Genomic DNA, 19,244 nt, shown 5'->3' with positions numbered 1-19,244 from the left:
TTCTCAGTTCGGAGAACCGGTTATTAATGATTAACTCCATTAGGGACAAGGGGGTAATCTTTGTCCCTGGGTGCAACAAATCTCATCAAGTGGGGGATGCAAAATCGCCCCCCAGGGCCCCCTGCGGCCCCCCTACCCCCTATGGCTTTCTATATGGAATATAATTATCCTAAAGATATTGAAAAAATGAACTATTTTTGTCCAGTAGATATTGAAGATATGGATTATATATCTCAAAAATGAACTTTTATTGCTGAAAAAATGTATTTGTTTTTTAAAAAACTGGATATACAATCATTGGATTCAGTAACTGGACAATTATAATATATATAAATACATTTATTGAATATATTATTTAAAATCAATCAATATAATTATATAAAAAAGAAATAATATACTACCTTTCGGTATATTGCTTTTTTAATACTTTAAAAAGTCATTATTTGAATCTAGAGGCGGGGCGAAGGGGAACTGCACCTGGGGCGCGTGCGCCCTTTGTCCTTGCCACAGCCCCGCCCAGGAATGCCCTGCCCCCAGAATGCCTGGCCACCCCCGTCATGCTCCGCCCAGCCCCATTGGCACTACGCCACTGTTTGAATCCCACCACCATTGGAACCTGTTACTAAAATTTTTGAATCCCACTGCTGGGAAACAAACCTGGTTCTCCATATGAGAGTCCCCCACTCTGAACCACTATGGCACCCTGTAGTGGTGTAGAAAAAATCTGGCCACTGTGGTGCATGTCCTGATTATATCTAGATTAAATTAATGTAATGTAGTGTAAGTGGGCTGCACTTGAGAAGTGTTTGGGAACTTCAATTGATACAGAATGCTCCAGACAGGATGTTGACTACAGTGTGTGGTAGGGGGCCCATTACTCCAGTTTTGACCCATGTATACTGGCTCCCAATTTGTTTCCTGGCACAATTCAGTGTACTAGTCTTGAAATTCAAAAGTCCTATACTGCTTGTGACCAGCATACCTGAAGAACTACCTTACTCCTTTATGAACGTGCCCAAACACCAGAGTAATTTTGGGAGGCCCTCCTTTGGGTGCACCCACCTTCAGAAAGGAGCTTTCTTGAACATGGCACTAAGCTTTGGAACTCTCTTCCCAAGGAGATTGTCTATCCTCTTCTCTTGCTGTCTCTTACCCCCAGGAGAAGACTTTTTATTTTATTTTGGGCAGCACTCCCTGAATGATCCTTCTTTTCTAGCCAATGTTTTATTTGCTGGTTTTGTTTTGTATGTATTTAACTATGTTTTAAAAAATGTTTTAATGATGAGTATCAGGGGGCTCATTAAAATTTGATTTTATCATATGTATTTTAAATTGTTGACTTCTTTGGCTGCCTTTGCAAGGACAGAAAGGCAGGATACACATTTTGTTACGACTAACAATAGGTAAGCATGGCAAAAGGAAAAGAGGCTGCAACTGGAAAAAAATACCTGTGAATAAAACACAACACATAGCATTTTGAATGGAACAAGATGCAAGGCAACACAAAATTACTTTTTCACTAGGACAGCAAAATAGTTTGTTTCTCCAGTTTAAAAAACCTGAATAGCTGTTGGGGTTTTCATGGGCTGTGTGCCTGTGGTCTGGTAGTTTTTGCTCTTAATGTTTCTTCTGCCTCTATGGCTAGCATCTTCAGAGGCATGTCACAGTGAGATGTGTTTCTCTCTGTGGTACAGTGTGGAGTGATTGTATGGTGGGGTATATGTTTTGTCCATCTCAGGGGGGGTGGTTGTGATGGGGAGGCAAGTGTCCGGTTGGAGTTCATTTACAATCATGTGTCTGGTTGGAGTGCATTTGCAATCTCATTTACAACTGCATCTGCACTCGCATTTGTCCTTGCAACATCGTTTGAAATTGCATTTGCAATTGAATTAGCATGTGTCTGTATACAATTGCCTTTGAATGTCTCTCTGGTTTTGGTTTTGGTGTTTTCAAGTACTGGTAGCCAGCTTTTGTTGATTTTCAGAATCTCTTCAATTTTGTTCAAACTGTCCTACAACTACAAATGAAGATGCCAGCCATAGATATGGGTGAAACATGATTTTTATTTATTTTTATGTATTGTTTGGATTTGTAGACCACCGCATCCCCAAAGGGCTCTGGGCGGTGCACAACAATATCCACATGTGTACAATATATCATAACAATCAGTACATTTACTAAAACCAATAAAATCCATTAAAAACAGCGGTCAGTGCAAAATATCAGGTGTCCCAAAATCCAATTTATTTAAAGGCCTCCCTAAAAAGCAGGAACGGCCAGACTCCCCTCTAAGAGGGTAGCATAAGATGGTAAAATAACTGTGTAAGGGGGGGCGCACACTTCAGCGACTGGACACTCCAAAGGCCCGGCAGAACAACTCAGTCTTACAGGCCCTGCGGAACTCACCAAGGTCCCGCAGGGCCCGGACAGCTGGAGGAAGAGTGTTCCACCAGGCCGGGGCCAGGGCCGTAAAGGTCCTGGCCCGTGTGGAGGCCAGCCGCATCATTGAGTGGCCAGGAACCACCAGCAAATTGGCCTCTGCTAAATGCAGAGGCTGAGTAGGGGCATATGGGGTAATGCGGTCTCTAAGGTACGAGGGTCCCAGGCCGCGTAAGGCCTTAAAGGTCAGAACCCACACCTTGAAGATGATTCGGAATTCCACTGGGAGCCAATGCAGCTGGCGCAACACAAGCTGGATGTGATCACGAAAGGTGGCCCCTGTGAGCAAGCGTGCCGCTGCATTTTGGAGCAGTTTCAGTTTCCGAATCAAGCGCAAGGGAAGGCCCGCGTAGAGCGAGTTACAATAGTCTAGCCTGGAGGTGACCGTTGCATGGATCACAGTGGCTAGGTCCGCCTGAGAGAGGAAGGGGGCAGCCGCCGGGCCTGACGGAGATGGAAAAATGCAGTCCGGGTTACAAGGGCCACCTGGGTCTCCATTGAAAGAGACGAATCCAGGTGGACCCCCAGACTGCGAACGGAGGGGACTGGCGCCAAAATGGTCCCCTCCCACTCCGGCGGCTGGAAATCCCCCACCTCCCCCCTGTGGCCAAGCCAAAGGATCTCTATCTTTGATGGATTCAGTTTCAGCCTGCTCTGTTGCAACCAACCAGCAACCACCTCCAAACAATGCTGTAGAGCTGCAGGGGCCGTGACAGCTCTCCTCTCCATCAACAGAATGAGCTGACATGTGACAGATCAGCCCAAAGCTCCGTACCAGCTGAGCAAGTGGTCGCATATAGATGTTAAATAATAGCGGGGATAATAGCGCTCCCTGGGGTACACCACAATGAAGCAGGCACTTCTGGGAGGGTGCTGTGTGGTTTCCGGGCTGTATGGCCGTGTTCTAGCAGCATTCTCTCCTGACGTTTCGCCTGCATCTGTGGCTGGCATCTTCAGAGGATCAGGTGTCCCAAAATCCAATTTATTTAAAGGCCTCCCTAAAAAGATCCTCTGAAGATGCCAGCCACAGATGCAGGCGAAACGTCAGGAGAGAATGCTGCTAGAACACGGCCATACAGCCCGGAAACCACACAGCACCCAAGTGATTCCGGCCGTGAAAGCCTTCGACAATACTTCCGGGAGGCTTGATCCCTCGCGACCTACCCTGCTGGCGCCGGGTCCCGAGTAAAATGAGACAATCCACTGGAAGGACAATGCCGCCCCGAGACTGAAACGGGCTAGGGCGGTGGGCCATAAAGGCGGTCGTGCGGATCGACCTCATATCAAACGCCAAGGTAAGATCTTAACAAAAACCAGCAGCGCCGGATCCGCCTTTGGTCAAGCTTCTACACGGAGCGCGGTCTGTGGACGGGCGCATAAGGACCGTGATTCATCCTGCATGCCCAGCACGGAAGCCGGACTGGAAGCGGGGGGTCGAAGTCGATGTGTCGCCCAGGAAACCCTGAAGTTGTTCCACCACTCCACTCTCTCAATTACCTTCCCAGAAACGAAAGAGATTTGAGGATCGTGGGTGGTAATTGGTCAGATCCCCTGGATCTAATGATGGTCTTTTCAAGGGTGGGTGGACCACTGCCTCCTTCAACCCATCCGGAAAAACTCCTTGCTCAAGGGAGCTATTGATGATATTCAACAGATGGGGTCGTAACTCCGCCCGGCAGGTTTTTACAAGCCAGGAGGGGCACGGATCCAGAGGACATTAGGATCAAAAACTACCAGATCATGGCCACACAGCCCGGAAAACCCACAACAGCCAGTAGATTCTGGTTATGCAAGCCTTTGACAATACAAATAATTTAATGTTTATAGATAACATAATTGTTCCCTCTCCCCCAAAAGCACTTATGTACAAGCGCCAGCCTTATGCCACTGACACTAGAAGAAGAAGAAGAAGAGTTTGGATTTATATCCCCCCTTTCTCTCCTGTGGGAGACTCAAAGGGGCTTACAATCTCCTTGCCCTTCTCCCCTCACAACAAACATCCTGTGAGATGGGTGGGGGTGAGAGAGCGCTGAAAAGGTGTGACTAGCCCAAGGTCACCCAGCTGGCAAGTGTGCACAGGCTAATCTGAATTCCCCAGATAAGCCTCCACAGCTCAAGTGGCAGAGCGGGGAATCAAACCTGGTTCGTCCAGATTAGAATGCACCTGCCCTTAACCACTATGCCATTGATGCTACTCTGCACTGCTTCCCTAAGCATTCAACAGCTGATGCTATTTCCATCAAGAAGAATGTGATGAATGTATATACCTTTAAGTGAGCCCCTCAAGGCCTGTATGGGAGGAGCCTCCTTTTGGTCTTGTTCTTCTATGTTGGTTGCAATTTCTTACTGAGAATCTGTTCTACTCTTTTCCACTGAAATACTACAGCAGAGCCCTTTGGGGGTGGGCGGTTTATCAAGTTTAAACAACAACAACAACAACCTGCCATTTCCTGAACCTTCTTTGTTCTAGAATGCTCTGCTTGGGTCCTAGTACCTTAGGGACAGGACTAGGTTGGTACTAAGATCCAAGCAGAGCATTAATGTACTGCCATCTTTCGGTGGAGAAGAGTATAGCGTTCTACACAGCTGAAAGCAATGGAGAGCTGTTGAAGCTACCAGAATATTTTACGTGGTTGCTACAGAGCAAAGCTAAAGGGTGAGCTGCAGCAGAAATAGGAAGATGCTTGCTTATCATAGCCAAAAGATCCAGAAAAAATACGTATGCCATGGATGCTAACTTAGCGTCGCTAAGCATTCTCCAGATGCAGCTATTTCTGTCATGAAGCGATGGAAAACTGATAAAAGCCCTATAACAAATTCGGTTTTGCAGCGTATATATACGACCAGAGTTGAAATTCACCTTACTTGACTTTCCAGATTTTACAAAAAGGACAAACAAACGGGGTGGCGTGGGGAGCAAAAATAACGCAAAGCGTGTACTAGGGAAGAACGGTTTGGAAGGCGCTAGGACCCAGAGAAAAGTATGGTACGTACGTCGCGAGGCTGGCATTAGGACCCGGAGGGAAATAAGGAAGTGGCTGTGTTTTAGGTGTGCAGAGCTGGCGCGTGCTCCCAATGGAGTCTGAGTTGGCACCTCGCGCGAGTGGCCCCTTGCTAAGGTAACTTTCGCGACGAGGAAGGAGTGTAGCTTAAAGGCACGTCACAATCTTTTGGGGGATTCTCGCCCTCTCCCCTTCACACACGCAAGCGCGCACGTGGGCCTTCTACAGGACCGGAAGTGGCTCTCAAGAACAAATCGTGCGGCTGAGAACTTGGTTGGGTAGGACCGTGGGGGGCGGGGGTGTTACTATTAAATCTTGCGCACGTGCTGTGAGTTATCTCAGATATTTTCTTTCCACCCCGCATCACCGCTGCGTGCTGCCGGGTATGCTCTCCGTGGGCACCTAGAGGTTGTGTGGTATCCATCTATCAGTCTAAATGTGCTCCTTCAGGAAAAAGTCCACCTTGACAAAACTATCAAGCAATCTGGAATTGTGTGGACGTTCTCGGATGTCAGGTAGTCAGGCACGATAAATGAGTTCTAAAGACTTTGCTTAGTACAAAGAAAATCTGGTTATACTCGTGTAGGTACAGTGTGCTTTCCTTATAAAGGAATACTTGTTTCATTTCCCCCCTGACATTTTTTATTCTGGGGGCCAGCATAGTGATTATTGTGTCAAAAAAGGAAATGGGGGAAAATGTAAATTTCCGTTCTGTCATACAGTTTGTTGGCTGATCTTGCGCAAGTTAGTCTCTCTCAGCTTAATCTACCTCATAGGGTTGTTGTGAGGATCAAATGGAAAAGCATGTGTTACTCTGAGCTCCTTAGAGAGGGCAGGATAAAAATGTACTGAATAAATGTTCAGCTTTCAGGCAGGTGGGTATGGATTATGGTGGGTTTTCAGTTTTTGTGCTTCCTACTCACAGTCCAGCAGAGCTACTGGCAGCTCGTACGCGTGATCGCAAGATTGTCCAGCGGACTCATGGCCAGAAAGATTTTATCTCTGATGGCTCAGAAGAACAAGAGGAGAAGCTGCGGCAGTGCCGGGATGAACACTGGCAGCTCTTGCAGGAGGAACGTGTGGAGCGATTGTATGTATTATTACTTGTAAGGGGCTTGTATCTCTGGTAGCATAACATACCTTTTGCATACAGAAGGTCACTGGTTCTGTCTCTAACACCTCCCACACAAATGGATCTTAGATAACAGTGGAGCCTGAGACCATGAAGTGCCTCTTCTGGTTAGAGTAGACAACTCGACTAGATGAACCAATAGTGTCACTTTTGATTAGGCAGTGGCTTCATAAATTCTCTGAAAAAAGGTCCAGTTTTGTAAGGTTCTGTGATTCTGCACCTTTGATTATTTACTGTTTTCACACAGTGGGAGACACTGGCACATTTAGAATGAAATAATTTGCTCTGTGCAGACTTCAGATCCATTATATACGTGAGAAAAGAATATTTAGCTGTGCCTGAATTCCAGCGTACATGAACAATTTCTGCCTTATTCTTAAAACTCTCTTTAAGCTTGTCAATACACAGTTTTCATTTTGCCTTGCATTCTGTGTGTGGTGGTCTGGGATGGAGGTAGAAGTGTTAGGAATTTAGCTCAGGGTTTTACATGTTAGAAGTGGAGGAGTTTGTATCTATTTTTAGTGGCATTTTTGTCTCTAGTTAGAAGCAAAATGGGTTCTTGGCTCCCTTTCAAAGAGGGAACAGGACAGGTTGAGGGTGTGATTGTTGAGAAATATACATTCCTTTTACATTTCTTTTGCAGGGGAAGTCTGGTGAAAGCTGAATGGAAGCCACTGAAGGGTATTATAGAGCTAAAATCCCCTGCTGTACGTATGCCTTCCCCCTTTGATATTGTCACTGCTTTTTTGTGTTTTTTTTAATCTTGTAGTAAATTCTGAGCTGAGTGCTTGGAAAACACATAATCTACAACCAAATATTAATGCAACTTACAGTTTTTAGTTTGGGTGTTCGAAGTCTTACTGGCACAGACCTTTCACGTGTGGGTAATGTTAATAATTTCTGTAGCATTCAGCGTATCTCTGTAGCTTTTATGCTACATGGCACTATTTAGAGCTACTCCTTCTGAAAAGAGTAAGCCCCTTTTGTGTCAGTTTTCTTCAGTGTAGCCCTCTCTCTAGTGAAGAGGCTATTTCTGTATCACAAAGTGCATTGCAGCCTTTAATAGGGGAGGCAAATTCAGAAAGTCTTCAAGCGTTATAGATTTGTAGCACCATTTTTGAAGGGACAGAATGGAGGTATTGCACACAGTTGCTCATCACGCTAACATTTGCTGCTTCGTTACCAGGGAAAATTCTGGCATAATGGATGGGGTTCACACAACATGGAAAGCAGTGCTTGCTGCCAGAGGAAGCCCTGTATCTCCTGGAATGTGTGAGTAGGATATCTTGGGCTTGGAAGTATATGATATATTTTCCCTGTCTCTGTGTATTTTGAATGAGCGACTTTGTTAGATTTCCTGCAAAAGGATGTGTGTGGAAGGGAGCAAGGTGCCCATGAGTCTGGAAAGCAACATCCCTCCCCCTAAATAGAGGCTTAGTGGGAAGTTATTTTAATGTTATTTATCTACATGCTGAAAAGCTTCAGCTATCCATTTCCATACATGAAGTGTCTGTTAAAAGACAGGAAATTTTCTCAAGGCCTGTTGGCAGCACTGTTTCAGAGCCCCTGTGGTTTCTGAGGAGAGAGACTCTGGGATTTTTTTTTCTCCAGCCATTTCAGCTTCCGAGATCTGACAAGATCAGGCTTGCCTGGAGGTATCCAGGCCAGGGCATATAGGAATTATTAAAGATCCGTGTCTTAGTGTGGCACAGAGTCCTCCAGTGAATGCTAGTGTATGTCTGAAGAAGTGTGGATGTCTTTTGAACTTTGTGTTTGCTGCAAGAAGCACCAAAGCATTTGTTGTGGGAAGTATGCAGCCATGTCTTTTTTGGGCTAAGGATTCCGCTTGTGGTAGATGTTTGCTTCTACCACACCCTGTGCTGCACCACTACATTACCAGTTAATCTATATTGACATTATAAACCCAAGAGAGCAGGTTAAGGTGGAAAATCACAATGTATAGAGCTTCTAAGCAAAAATGGGGCTGGGCCAGGTTGTCTTCTGAAGTGACAAAGAAGGACAGGGTGTGGTACCCATAGAGTTGGTTTTGTGCAAGTTGAAATTTGTCAACTTTAAGCTTCTGTCTTACAGGGCTCTATTCAGCTGTTTTACAAAGACTTGCCCTTATCAATTCAGGAAGCCTATGAGAATCTGCTGCCCCAGATGTCAGTGAGTCTGCTGAAGTACCAGGTGTGTCTCAAGATTTAGCTGTAATTATTGTAGCAAAAAGAAAGAAAGAAATTGATACCACACATGTGCCTCTAAATTATAATGCTTGTTCTGATGTCATGGCAGAGAATGTCAGCATTCCTCGACAATTAGAGAATCAGATATATGATCCTATCAGTATGGAAAAGAGAAGTGAAATCCAGTAACTGGAAATTTTTCTTTGTTTCCATTCTGATTGGGAATTGCCTCTTATTCCAAAGCAAGCCACATCAGTGATACACAACCTGATCCTGCATAAAATTAGTTATCACAATGTAATTACTTAATGGAATGATTCACTCTTAGAAGAGTATGTGTAAATATGCCATGAAATTAAATAATGTTGGAAGTCACCTACAATTTAACTGCTGAAGCCATAGCTCTCTAATTTTGCCAGACCAGGTTTATTGCTACAGTGAACATGGTGACCTTGTTTGGACTCTGGTACCTTGGCATGGAATATATCAAATGCGTGGGAAGTGGGTCAGTGTAACTCTGCAGCATGTTGTCACCCTTGATGTTTGCCAGCAAGCCTAGGTTTTAGAATTTTGAAAATGGTGATTTGCCAGTGTCTAAATCAAAAGGTAAGTCACCCTGCATTTTATTGGACCATCCTGCCCCAGTATGGTCCAGTGGTCAGTTTGTAGAACTTGCACCAGGTTTTCTATTCATTCAGGTCTTGTTTTATCAGTGGATTTGCTGGGTGGCAAATTCCATATTTGTAAGGAGTATCAATATTACAGCGCCACTGTATGCAAGAGTTGCATCATAGCCTTAATGCTACCAGTTGAAACATCGCCTGTAAGAAACAAAGATCACTTTCTCAGAATGAAAACCCCTGAAGGCTTGATTAATGGTAACAGCTGGTATACCAGGAGTCACTTCCTTGATATACTGAGAGGTTTGCTCTGGTAAGTATTATTCATTCTCTCAGTTATCCTAAAGGATGTGTTTTTTCCTGTTTTGACTGCCTGAATAAAATGCTGTTTAGATTTTCTAGGCATCCTGCAGCCAGGATGCTTCCTCCTTGTGAAGACTGTAGTTCAAAGTCACTCAGAGCCAGTTTGCACACTGTTGGTTATGAGTTTCAAAAAGTGATGTGCTGGTATGGCAAATGTGTATGTAGTTATTTTAATTATTATTATTACAAAGTATATCCATCATTTAAATTAAATCCAAGAAAATAATGTGTGTATGTTTAATAACTTAGACCTGACACAGGTACGTTTTTCATAGGTGTGAGGTCTTCTGTGCTGCATTTACCATTTCTGATGTGAAATGGTCTTTAATTGCAGATGCTGTCACTCGTCATGCGCATTCTGTCTTTGAAATGTATCAGCATTGTTATTTCAGAGATGGTCACCTTGCTTTTTCTTCCTTTATTAAAGGTATTTAGCCACTTGAAGAGACTTGGTTACATTGTGCTGAGATTCCATTCCAGGTAATTATCCAGCAGTAGATTTTTCCTTCCTTGTAACACCTTCCTTAAATTTGGCATCGTTTTGGTAAGCTTCTTCAGATCTGTAGTAAGATCCCATAGAATTAAGTTAAAATACATGTGCATTGCTATGTCCATGTGTTGCAGCTGTGATTGGTCCATTACGCTTGGACAGATCATGCTGTGGTTGCAAAAAGGAGGAGGGGTTTGGATTTATACCCCGCCTTTCTCTCCTGAAAGGAGTCTCAAGTCAGCTTAAAAACTCATTTCCCTTCCTTGTGAGGTAGGTGGAGCTGAGAGAGTTCTGAGAGAACTGTGACTAACCCAAGGTCACCGAGCAGGCTTCATGTGTAGGAACTGGATAAACAAATCCAGTTCACCAGATAGGGATCCACTGCTCACGAGGTGGAGTGGGGAATCAAACCTTGTTCTCCAGATTAGAATCCACCTACTCTACACCACGCCGGTGTAGTAGTCTTCCTACTCTGTTAACATCTTTGATCATTATCTCAGTCTCCTGAAGCCAATCTGTATCGCCCCCATCTTTTGAGTCATCAGTAGGACCTGGACATACATTTCACCTTCCATTTCTTTCATATTCTTGTTTGAAAATAATCCCCTGAGTGGGAGGAAAAGCAGTTTGCATCTGTGCTTCAGTTAATTTTTTTTCAGCTAGTTTTGAACGAGATTGTTCCGATGGTTTTGTTTTCTCTTTTTCTTCCATAGCACTATGTCAACGCCTTATGAGGGGCAGCTGAATCTGGGCAGCCACCATCAGAATGCAGAGAGACACCATCAGAAGCGGAAAAGGAGTCCTAGCCATCGGTACAAATTGATGGAAACCACGAGGGTTAGCCTTAACAGGCTACCCCTTGGAGGTCATGTTGTTTTCCTTGAGGCAAGGTGTCACATCCACCTCCCTCCCCCCCCTCCCCCCCCGGCCCTTCCAATTCTTCAGATTTACTTCACATAATTGTTATATCTAATTCTGAACATGGCTCTGTCATTATCATTGCTATTTGTTTATAGCCTATCTTTCTCACAAAGACTCAAAGCAAATGACAAAGTATAGCTAAGAGGGAAAAATGCAGTATTACAACATAGGATATTTGATGAACAATGCAGTTAGGACTGGAATGCAAAATTCATTGGCAAGGCAATGCCTATGTAAAGGTATAGTGTGAGTAGTTCAGAAAGCGAGATTACAAAGAGGTAAGACAATGCAGCAAAAGCAAGATAACTGCTTACAATAATGAATGATAAGTACATTAATCATCATGGTGGACTTCAGGCCAGTTCCCATATGCAGGAGCCTTTCTGGATTATTTTCCATCTTACGACATTCTAGTTCTGTTGCAAGAATGCCCTCCCCGAGCATTTCCATTTTGCAGAATGGTAACACTGCGAGAGCCTTTTTAACCCCCTCAGGCAGGTTGTTCGGCAATGTGGGAGTGCCACCAAAAATGCTCATGAACAGGCAGCTGTCAATCTCGCCCGTTTGCAGGGAGGAACCTTCAGAAGACTTTGCAAGGTGGGGAAAGGAGGACAGTAGAAACAAGGTAGCAAGGAATGGAGACAGCAAAGGCAGCTTGTGGGACCAACATTGCAAACACAGGTGTCTAACTCGCGGCCCTCCAGATGTTATGGCAACAGTTCCCATCATCCCCTTCCAGCATCATGCTGGCAGGGGATGATGGGAACTGTAGTCCATAACAACTGGAGGGCTGTGAGTTTGACACCTGTGCATTAGGACACCTGTGCATTAGGCCGTGAGTTTGACACCTGTGCATTAGGACACCTGTGCATTAGGACACCTGTAGTCCATAACAACTGGAGGGCCGTGAGTTTGACACCTGTGCATTAGGACACCTGTGCATTAGGCCGTGAGTTTGACACCTGTGCATTAGGACACCTGTGCATTAGGACACTATCGCACTCTGAAACCTATCTAATGTTTGTACTGTGATTTGGTAAAGGAAAGTGTGTTGAAGAATGCCTATGTTTAGAACCCCTTTCCCATTTGTAGGTTGCGTGACAAGAAACCCAGAACACGTGAGAAAACTCAGGAATGCACACAGCCACCCAGAAAGGCTGGGAGGCGTCATGAGAGTTCCAGCCACCCAACATCAGCTGGAGAAAATTTATCTGGGGTGATGGTAAAGGACCCTGATCCTGGAGTTGCAGTTGTGGAGACCATCCCATCTTCCAGTGACACAGAACAATGTTATCAGTCTCCTGTAGTTTGTATCGGAGATCACCATGAGAGATCTGCCATGGCATCTTGGGAAAGTCAGGGTAGCACTTGTCTATCTCGCTGGAATTTTACCACTATAACTTTCCCCAACATGGGTGCTGATTGCCCACAAACCTTCCTGCCGCAGCCTGATAAAAAATTCCTCCCAGAGAATGTAACTGCACGGGAGGTTGATGCGACCAGGTGGCGCAGGAAGCTCAACCAGAAGTGTGAGAAATTGTCTCACAAAGAGCGGAAGCATCTCGAGTGGGAGAGAAGGCACAAAAGCAGCGTCAATGAGGATAAGGAGGTCAGACAGTGCTCCACCTGGCAGGAGTACAAGGCTCTCCTAAAAGAGAGGAGACGACAGAAGAAGAAGAGATACCCAGCAAACCTCTGGCAACAGGCTGTCACCCCACTTCTGGAGCCAGATCAAGGTCTTCCAACAGGTATTATATGTGTGCATATTTTGCCATCAAATCACAGCCAACTTATGCTGGCCACGGAGGGGTTTCAAGGCAAGTGATGTTTGGCCATTGCTTGCCAAAGTGTAGCAACCCTTGATTGCCTTAGTCACGCATAGATGTCAAACTCTGGCCCTCCAGATGTTCATGGACTACAAGTCCCATCAGCCCATGCCAGCAGGGCCAATAGGCCATGCTAGCAGGGGCTGCTGGGAATTGTAGTCCATGAACATCTGGAGGGCCAGAGTTTGACACTGAAGCTAGTGGTTTCCCATCTAAGTACTAATTAGAGCTGACCTTGCTTAGCTTCTGAGATCTGATGAGATTGGGCTAGTCTGAGTGATCTGGGTCCGGGCGGGTATTTTAGCTTCCGATAAACAGAATGAGCATTTAAAGGATGACAAAATTACTTCAAAGCATGTGGAATGCATGGACGATGTGAGAGACCTGCATGAAAGGAGACTGACGAGAGTAATACGATTTTGTAGAAGCGAAAACTTTTAAGGAAGTTCGGGAAGATCTGTGACAGCAGTAGCTCTTGCATCAGAAAAGAGAGAGCCAAGGTAGAGCTTGAAGAAGTGAACTCTGCCGCACAAACGCTCATGTTGAAATGAACGTTGTTAGTTTTTAAGATACCACTGAACTTCTAATTTGTTTTACTGTAACGGGCAACACTGTGACCCTTCTGCGGTTAAGGTGTGGCTTTTGCTGGACTTTAATCCCTTAAACAAAGGCCAATGGCAGCTCTCAAAAGTTTTGATGATCTTTAGAATAAATTTCTCTGTTTGAGTCAGTCAGTAGTACAAATCCGTGGTGCCTTGATCTTTTAGGAAGGCAGGGTAAAATAATAATCAAAAAGCAAACATTTTCATTGTTTTAGGTTTCAGTGAGGGCAGAGTTCTTTCTAAAGAAGAACTCCCACTTTGTTCTTTTATGAACAGAAACAAAGCTCACGTTTGAAACTTTTGTTATCTGAGTAAGTTGTGTTCAAAATGTTCTGAGCTGTATTTTTTAAATATCCTTTTGTGAAATCAAGATTTCCCTGTCTCTGTTTTTCCCCTCTTACTTGTGCTTCTCTTTTGCTCACCAGCTGAAACTGGGCAGGAGTGACAGCAAACTTCTTCAATGTTTGGCTTGCTTCTCTCAGTTTTTTTTTAGGGACCCAATGTCTGATAAAAATCAATAGAATCTCTTTAACTCCTGAATTATTCCGGTTGGTGTGGAAATGAAACTTACAAGCATTTTCAGATTTTGCCTAAAGATTTTCACTTTCAGCTCACTTGTGTTCTGTTGCAGAGGAACACGTTTTCAAATAATTTAAAACGTACAGAGAAAGAAAGAAAAGGGCTGCAGCTGGGAGAGAGATTGTGTTAATTGTAGGTCATATTGTCCTCCGTGAATGGTCAGTTAGACTAATTACACTAGTAACTGCTGTTTGGAATGCAGCTATACAGTAGAACAACATTCATGACCTACAAGAATTGCAGTTTTCCCAGCAACAAAATTGCTTTGACTACTGAGAAAATGTAACACTTTGCAAAGTGGAGTCATAAGGGAAGTTCTAATCGTGTAGATTGGATGGAGTCATCTGTCAGTGGAAGGCATTGATGGTTGCAGACCTTTTCTATGTTATACATCTCACAGCTGTCCCACCTAATTAAAGGAAAGTTGATCCTTGCACGTGAGCGAATAGCCATTCTGCTTGGCAGGCTGTAGTATGTAGCGAAAAGGGTCTCAAATTGTCCTTCTTGACTGTATCCATCACCTGTCAACAGAGGGTGGTAATAGTGTTTTGGGGCGTGGTGGGGCGGGCAGGGGCGCAGGGCGCTCGCTCCGCCCAGTGCAGTGTCTTGACCCGTTTAGCTATTAGTCTGCATGGGTCCCAGTGCCCTGAGAATCAACTTCCCAGATTCAGAAGGAATCGAGGAGGGAGGGATGCAGAAAGAATCTGTGATCTTGATTTTATGGATTGCTGGACCCAACCCCATAAAGCAAATGTGAAATTCCTATAGTAGGTGGCTTGGGGGAGGGGGTTGCAACGTCAGTCAACAATAGGCAAGGCCATAATAGCATAACACAGATGGTACCTTTTTGCTGAATGGTTCATCTATTTTCTTTGTCATAATAAATCAAATGTCCTGACAAAGGAGGCAAGACTGATTATGTTGCACACATTCAAATCAGTATGACGCAGAAATGAACACATTTTGTTTAACTTTGTCCTTTTTAAAAAAATGTACCTAGTTGTTGAGGATGTAATTCGAAAAGCATTGAACATCCCTGATTTAGAAGTCCGGCTCAGAAGTCCGATTAATGACTTCTAGTTCCCGCCTGTGTGCTTTTTTTGGTTCCTGCCCTCATCCAGATATTTTGAAACCTTCATGTACCTAGAACAAATTTATATGTGTTTGCCTGACTTATCTGCAGCATTTTCATTTAATTGCCATAGAATATTTGTTTTGTTTATACAGAACTATGAATTGGGTGCATTTTAATTAGTGTATTCTTTCATTGAAAGAAAGGGGTCAGAAAGTTCAGAAGGTCCAAATAGATGGCTAGTCAGAGCAAATATGCCACATTCCCCTAACTCAAATTTCTTTTGTGATTTTTTTCCCCTTAAATCTCAGCTGATATACTCCAGAAGATCAGTGTACTCCAGCCTTCCCACATCCTGGATGGAGCATCCCAGTAAGTATTGTGTTGACTGTTTTACAGTGCAACTCCATGCAAAGTGATTCCAGTCTAAATTTGATGAAGTAAACAGGCTTAGGGCCAAACTAGATATTACGGGGGGCCATGAGTCCTACTATGTGGAGACAAATTCAACCATTTAAAAATGTTGCAAGGGCCTGATAATTTTTAAATAGCTGAAGTTGTCTGTAACATGGCATAGGTGGTCACAGGTAGGACCCGTGGCTGTTGTAACTTAGCTCTTAGACTGGAGTAACTCTGCATAGGATTCCACTACTAGTCTCCTTAATTGGTCCTACATTCCTGTAGTTTAAAATAACCTGGTTGCCTTGCTTAAGTTTACAACTTACCTAGAGGCATCTGTGCTCTGTAAAGGCCTTCCAGAGGCATGCAGTTTTCCACTGTGTAAACTGGATGCTGGATTGGTCTAATCTGTCACAGCTGCTCTTGTACTTTTATGTTGCTGACCCACAGTTCTGGAGTGCTCTTCGGTGATTGCCTGGCTCTTTCACTTTGCAAGTACATTGTAAAAAGATGAAAACTTTGCCCATGAAAAATATCTGCTTGCACAAGTGGGAAGGTGATTTTTGTCAACTCTTCTGCTTTGTCAGTCCTTCAGCTCATCACCTTTAACCCTGATTTATCTTTTCTCTTTGCCAAGTCAATCTGTTCAGCATTTAGATGCATCTTTGCTTTCTTTCCAGCCCCTACATCATCTTTGAGATGCTTTGGAACTCAAGATTTAGTTGATGGAGATCCCTGAGATCTCAAAGATCTAAATCTTTGACTTGGTGAACTCTGTGCCTAATGGGGAAACTTTGTATTCCGCTGTACAGAACTGTGCAAATCCAGATTCTTCTTTTGTAACTTTTACTTCATGCAGATAGGCAACATGGGGGAGTGGGGATTGAAATACAGAACCCTGAGGAAACCAAGCCATCTCTTTTGTTCTTTAAAAAAGCAGCAAATATCTAGGCTTGTAGAATTAAGGTGGTCTAATGTTCACTGTCTTTGGACCCTGCCAAGTTCTCTCTCCGCAATACCCAACTGAAATTCTCCCTCCCATGGTCATATAGCTGTTATGTTCCAAGTAGAGCTGGTGCCATCTCCTTATTCTATTCCAGATCATATCAAAGTTTGTTGTTCCTAAGGTTTTTTTTTTAATCTCAGGCACATCTGAAAGAATAATAAGAGAGCTTTGCAGTGGCATTTTCACTTTGTACTGATGACTGACTTCCCTAACAGGTTGCAGGAAGATTCCAGAGGCATGAATATAGATTTTGATGTATATCCAGCAGACACAGCTTCTAGCTTTAAGAAGAATAAACCTGGGAAGCCTTTTGTCCGGATGTGTGTTCGAAGGTATTGGGCTGTCATTTTAAATATTATGGTGCATAATTTATTTATATCCCACTTTTTAGTTAAACAAACAAATATACAAAAATTTAAAAAAATTAAGAGCAGTTTCTGTTAAATAAAATGGCAGCAAAGCAACCCAGAATTCAGTGTATATAAAATAGCTTGTTATTAATTGACTTAATAAGTATTTTTTTTCCTTTGCAGCTTTGATGAACAGATCCCAACTCTGAGGGCAGTGAAACAGCTTGCTTACCAAAGTGGAGATGTCCCAGTGGTCTTCGCATTAGTAGACAATGGAGACATTGCTTTCTACTCTTTTAAAGAGTTCAGATTGCCTGTAGATGTGTATCCCTGATTGATGCTGCTGTCACCTGGAAAAACATCTTTGTGACTGCACTGTCTTTTGTGCATATGTATGACATGTACTCAGGGCGTTGCTCAGCTTGATACTGCATAGAAGCTCTGACAACTAATATTGTACTATCAGTGGATACACAAGAAAACTTCTTGTTTGTGAAAGCAAAGTGCAATTCAAATATGTTCTTCCTTTACTGCATCACCTCAGTACTTCCCAGTCAGAGATGTATAGCTAGTTTTATTCTTTTAACATATCAGTTCTCTAGTTTTAATATATCTCGACTGAAATTCTCTGGATTTCTTTTTTGCACCTACAGAATAGACTCTGGTTAACTGGGAACCGTTGTATGAAAACTGTACTGAATGGTGCACATAAATTTTTGCTGTAAATTAATAATCCAGTTGGGGTTTTAGTAGTATCTAATAACTGGGATCTAACTATGTCAGATTAGATCCTTTGATATCCACAACAGAATTCTGCCACCAGATGTATCTGTTAGCGTTTATTTAGCAACTAGGTTGATGTTTGGTCTGAAATATGGTATCAGTGATCTCCACCAACTGGTAAGACATAGAAATTACAAGGTACTATTGCAATAATATTCTGGTCTTTCGCCTTGTGTGGCAATTGGCAATTTTGAAACATTAATCAAGTATATCACAGACTATCTCGTAAAGTCCGTTAAACAGAAACCTCCATACAGCACTAGAGGTGCCCCCTGGTTTGACAAAGAGTGCCATGAACTAAACAAACTAATTCGTGCATCTTACCAACAATTCAAGAGATTTAGAACTCCAGTGTCGCTAACTGGGGCCAGTTCAATATAAAACTACTCTTCATTCTTTAATGAAAGAGAAACAGGTCCAGTATGCGCAGAATCAGTGGGATCACTTATATCAAGCTGTAATCTCCAATGACTCAAGACAGTTTTAACCTTTGACAAAACAGACTCCGACTCCAATAAAATGAGGGCGCTTTCTTCTATTCTCCCTGAGGTTTGGATAGATCATCTTGCGAAGGGTTGTTCCAGTGCCGAGAGACCAGTAATATTTATCATCCATTTCCATCATTAGATTTATTCCTAAATGGCCTCCCTGTTACAACTCAGGAAATCATGGATCTAATAACTGAATTGAAACTCCCTGTGGAAGCCTCTGGCCCAGATATAATTTCTAGAGATACTGAAGTTTCGCATATAGAGTGAGGGCACCTCTTTTGGCCAATCTATTCACCCAAATCAATGACTCAGGCCTCATTCCTAAGCCCTTCCTTGGCCATTCAGGAATAATTGTAAATTCTATTTATAAAAAAGGTGACCCATCGGATCCCAAGCCAACTTCCTACCAATTAGTTTGATATCAGTCATTGGGAAAATATAGGCTAATACATTTCTACCCAAACTACAGGTCTGGACGATTTATCTATCTGTGAACATCATTAGTCTAGAGTAAATAGGGTTTCACTTCTAGGGGGAACTATCCACGTTAGACTACAAGCTATGCTTCTTATGCATTTGGTTAATAAATACTCCAAAAGTCCAAGAAGCAAACTTTATGCTGCCTTCATTGATTTGAAGGCAGCTTTTGACACAGTCTCTAGAGAACGCCTTTTGGAAATAATTGGCTATACAAGGAATAGATACCAAACTTCTTTTTTCTAATCTGGTGGGCAACTTTATACCAAATACAAAACTGCATGCTAAGTGCTCATTTGAAGGTCTCATGACTGATTCTATTTCTACCTTGAAAGGTGTGAGGCAAGTGCTACTGTGTTAGGCACTAACTCCTTTCTAATTTATTTTTGAGTGACTCCTTTCCACTGTACCTTATTGGAAATTAATAACTATGCTCCTAAATTAGGGCTCCTCCAGGTATATTCCAATACTTCTATATGCTGATGATACCATCCTTCTATCTCGGC

At 43.3% G+C, this 19,244-nt stretch overlaps 1 protein-coding gene across 1 annotated transcript; it reads left to right on the top strand.

The window, feature by feature from the left end:
• The first annotated feature begins 5,455 nt into the window (after positions 1–5,455).
• Positions 5,456–17,928, top strand: TSEN54 (tRNA splicing endonuclease subunit 54). Its single transcript, XM_048491606.1, is given in 12 exon segments — positions 5,456–5,558; positions 6,367–6,531; positions 7,217–7,280; positions 7,760–7,777; positions 7,780–7,845; positions 8,665–8,763; positions 10,170–10,222; positions 10,946–11,044; positions 12,246–12,901; positions 15,544–15,604; positions 16,853–16,969; positions 17,171–17,928. Coding segments are annotated over 12 exon segments (1,593 nt in total). The 5' UTR covers positions 5,456–5,514; the 3' UTR covers positions 17,322–17,928.
• The last annotated feature ends 1,316 nt before the right edge of the window (positions 17,929–19,244 follow it).

This window comes from Sphaerodactylus townsendi, linkage group LG03, assembly GCF_021028975.2.
Source record: "Sphaerodactylus townsendi isolate TG3544 linkage group LG03, MPM_Stown_v2.3, whole genome shotgun sequence".
In the NCBI taxonomy this organism is placed as follows: Eukaryota; Metazoa; Chordata; class Lepidosauria; order Squamata; family Sphaerodactylidae; genus Sphaerodactylus; species Sphaerodactylus townsendi.
This window is presented reverse-complemented; position numbering and strand designations above follow the sequence as displayed.